This window comes from Sinocyclocheilus grahami, unplaced genomic scaffold, assembly GCF_001515645.1.
Source record: "Sinocyclocheilus grahami isolate Dianchi unplaced genomic scaffold, SAMN03320097.WGS_v1.1 scaffold723.1, whole genome shotgun sequence".
In the NCBI taxonomy this organism is placed as follows: Eukaryota; Metazoa; Chordata; class Actinopteri; order Cypriniformes; family Cyprinidae; genus Sinocyclocheilus; species Sinocyclocheilus grahami.
In genome coordinates, this window is record NW_015505902.1 from 471,338 (window position 1) to 474,456 (window position 3,119).

The 3,119-nt window shown below is 37.6% G+C and overlaps 1 protein-coding gene across 1 annotated transcript in view; it reads left to right on the top strand.

The window, feature by feature from the left end:
- Nucleotides 1–3,119, top strand: part of LOC107560391 (TOX high mobility group box family member 3-like) — an 85,991-nt gene that overhangs the window by 30,346 nt on the left and 52,526 nt on the right. The window contains exon 2 of the mRNA XM_016244555.1: nt 4–57. Within this exon, the coding sequence (XP_016100041.1) occupies nt 4–57 (54 nt within the window). The remainder of the gene's footprint in view (nt 1–3; nt 58–3,119) is intronic.

Below are 3,119 nucleotides of genomic sequence, written 5' to 3' on the forward strand. Positions count from 1 at the left end.
TAGTTTTGCTTGCCATCTCCATTCAAACAACATAGCATTTTGAGAGCAGAAGCAGATGTAAGTGTGCAGTGTGTCTGAAATGTTTCTCATTGCTTTTGCCAGGAATACTGATGTATTTATTGAAAGTGGAAAGCTTTCATCAGGATATGATTTCACCAGTATTGTGTCCTAAAATGGCAGACAGATGCGAAGGTTGTCATTTGGACTTGGGGTGTTTGTGGCAGGGTGCATGTAATCTGCTACTGAGTGTTCAGATCTTGTATTGACACTCAACAAAACGACATGCCAATCATATTGTGTTCCCTTCATGTGCGGCTTTGCAGAAGTACTGACCTCTCTCTTCTGTGGCCTTTTCTTCTCTGTTTCTGTTTTCTGGTTCTCTTTGTGTTGAACCATTGCTTTAAGTGAACTTAGACTTAATGTGATTTTGCCTCCAGGATGAAAAGTCACTTGATACTACTAGTCGTATATGGCCACGTTGTGTAACCTACATAATGTATCTCATCCTGTGCGTGGGAAGTGTCATTATTCGGTGTAAATAGCAATGTAATTCACTTGAGTCCTTCACAGCTAACCGTAACCAATGGCCATCTCAGATGCATCAGTGATTGATGGAAGAAAGGTAACCATGCCAGTACAAGCCCCAGGCTCAAGAGCTCATTTCCACTAACCCCTATCAGCAGACTCTTTAATAGTGGCTATGATTGATTTAGTAGCTGGCTGATATGATGTTGTGTGCCTGGGCAAATATGTAAATTTGTAGCTGACACACACCATTAGCTAGGCCGGATCATGCTTTATAAATCATGTCTTTAATCCTCTACATGCTGCTTCCTGTAAATGCTCTTCATCTCATTTCCTCCGATATTACCTGTGTGCCTCATCTAGTTGCTATACGTTGAGTTAACTGATGGTATGAATGTCTGTTTTTGCTTCTAAGTGAGAGGCATTTGTCAATGTGTTTGATGAAACTGAGAAAAATAATAAATGAAACCTGAGGTGATGTACTCACATATGCGTGTGCATTTACATTGTGAGAGAGAAGGAAGGTGAGACAGAGAAAAATAAAGGAATCATTGATCCCGAGCTGCTGAAAACTGTCACCAAATCTTCCCTTGAGATTGTGTTGAACAAAGGTTTGATGGCTCCTCTTCAAGACAGGAATGTGCCCCATGCTAAGGGCACAGCACATCTGACAACACACTGTACTGATGCCAGTCAGCTATGTGGAGAGGGTTTAGCATGTCCTCCTTTTGTTAAGAGCCCAGCTGAAATTCTGATTCTCATCCTGTTCCAAAATACTTCCCAAATCTTATTGTTACGAAACAAAGGGTGCCAATCTGGAATGCTGATCACTCAGAAGATATTCCAGTTATGACAATGACTTCCGATAAGAGAGAAAGGAAACTTTTCCATACATTTTTTTTAGCTTGATGGGGTCACCAAACATCTCTGTTACATTATGATGAGCAAGGCAAGTTTTAGAAAGTATTGCTATAGTTTTCCACTTCTTTTGGGGTTAGCTATATGTGTGGAAAGAATATTTAATGGTCACGTATTGTTGTATTATTTATACAGAGCTGTTGATTGACATCTTTGTATATTGCATGCTTATGCATGTACTTTTCTAAACTGCTGAGTTAAGTCACAAAGAAATAGAAGTATCAGCAGTTCTTTTCTTCCTTTTCATATGAAGTACATCAGAGTGAAACAGACTATCGAGAAAAGAAAAAATTGTAGGGTGGTGGTGACTAAGGTTGGGCCGATAGACGATAGGGATGGCTGATAGACATCACGATATTGAGCCAGCATTGTGATCCCCCCCATTCCCTGCGCAATCTGCCGCATCCCAGTACCGTGTTCGGAAAGAAAATAACGTGTACTACGGAACTCCTAAAGGGAATAAATACGAGATGGGAGGAAAATATATATTTCAATATTTTCTCTCGCAGTTATATCATTGGGCAATTATACATATAAATTGCGGGCATCAGGGAGCCGTTATTATGCCTGAAACTGAAACTACTTTTGAATGCACAATCGCGTTTTAGTTTCACTTTCACTTTCGAGATTCGCGATCGCACGTACTCTCCTAAGTCATCTCTCCTTACTTACCACTTTTATGTGGTACGTGAAATTTTATGTAGCTACTGTAATTTAACAGGCAACCGTTAGCAAACGTTATTTGTTTTCCGTGCCTTTCTGAATATGGATTCACGCTTTGGGCACACCCCCTAACTCCCCCTCGCAATGTTTCACTGTAGACATCTTCTGATGCCAATTTTGTAGACATCGTCCAACCCTAGTGGTGACTTGGTTCTATTCATCAATTGAATTGAGATGAATACAACTTTAATTGAAATCATGAAACTTACAATATTAAACAGAAATTTATTAAGTTTAACAAAAATAAAAATTTTAAAGTCCTATGAAATGTTAAAATTTTTTCTCAATAATAATAATAATAATAATTTATTATTATTTTATTTATTTCTATTTTTTTTCCAGAAATACTGCTATATTCATTCTGGTAAATAATTTTTCTGGTAAACATTCCATTAAAATTAATAATAATTTTATTAGTAGTAGTAGTACTGTATGCACGGGATGCACAATATTGGATTTTTGATATTTTTCACTAATTTTGGCCGATAACTGATGCCGATACCTATATATTTCCTTTTGTTTGGAAACAACACCAAGTCTCTCCTGTGCAGAAATTATTAGCAAATTATTTTTAATTTTGGTTAGTTTTTAAAAAGAACTTATTTGTTAGAATTAAATAAACAATAATGAAGTTATTTTATAATGGCAGTAGATTGAAGATATGAAAATAACTATAAATAAACTATATTCAATCGCTGCATTGTTTTTCTTTCAGAAAGATGCAGCGGTAACCTTAACATTTTATTTTAAGATTTAACATTTTTTAATGGTCTAAAGCAGTGGTGGCGAACTCCGTTCCTGGAGAGCCGCAGCCCTGCAGAGTTCAGCTCCAACCCTAATTAAAACTCACCTGCCTGTAGCTTCCTAGAAACCATTCAGACCTTGATTAGCTTGTTCAGGTGTGTTTGATTAGGGTTGAAGCAAAACTCTGCAGGGCTGCGGCTCTCCAGGAC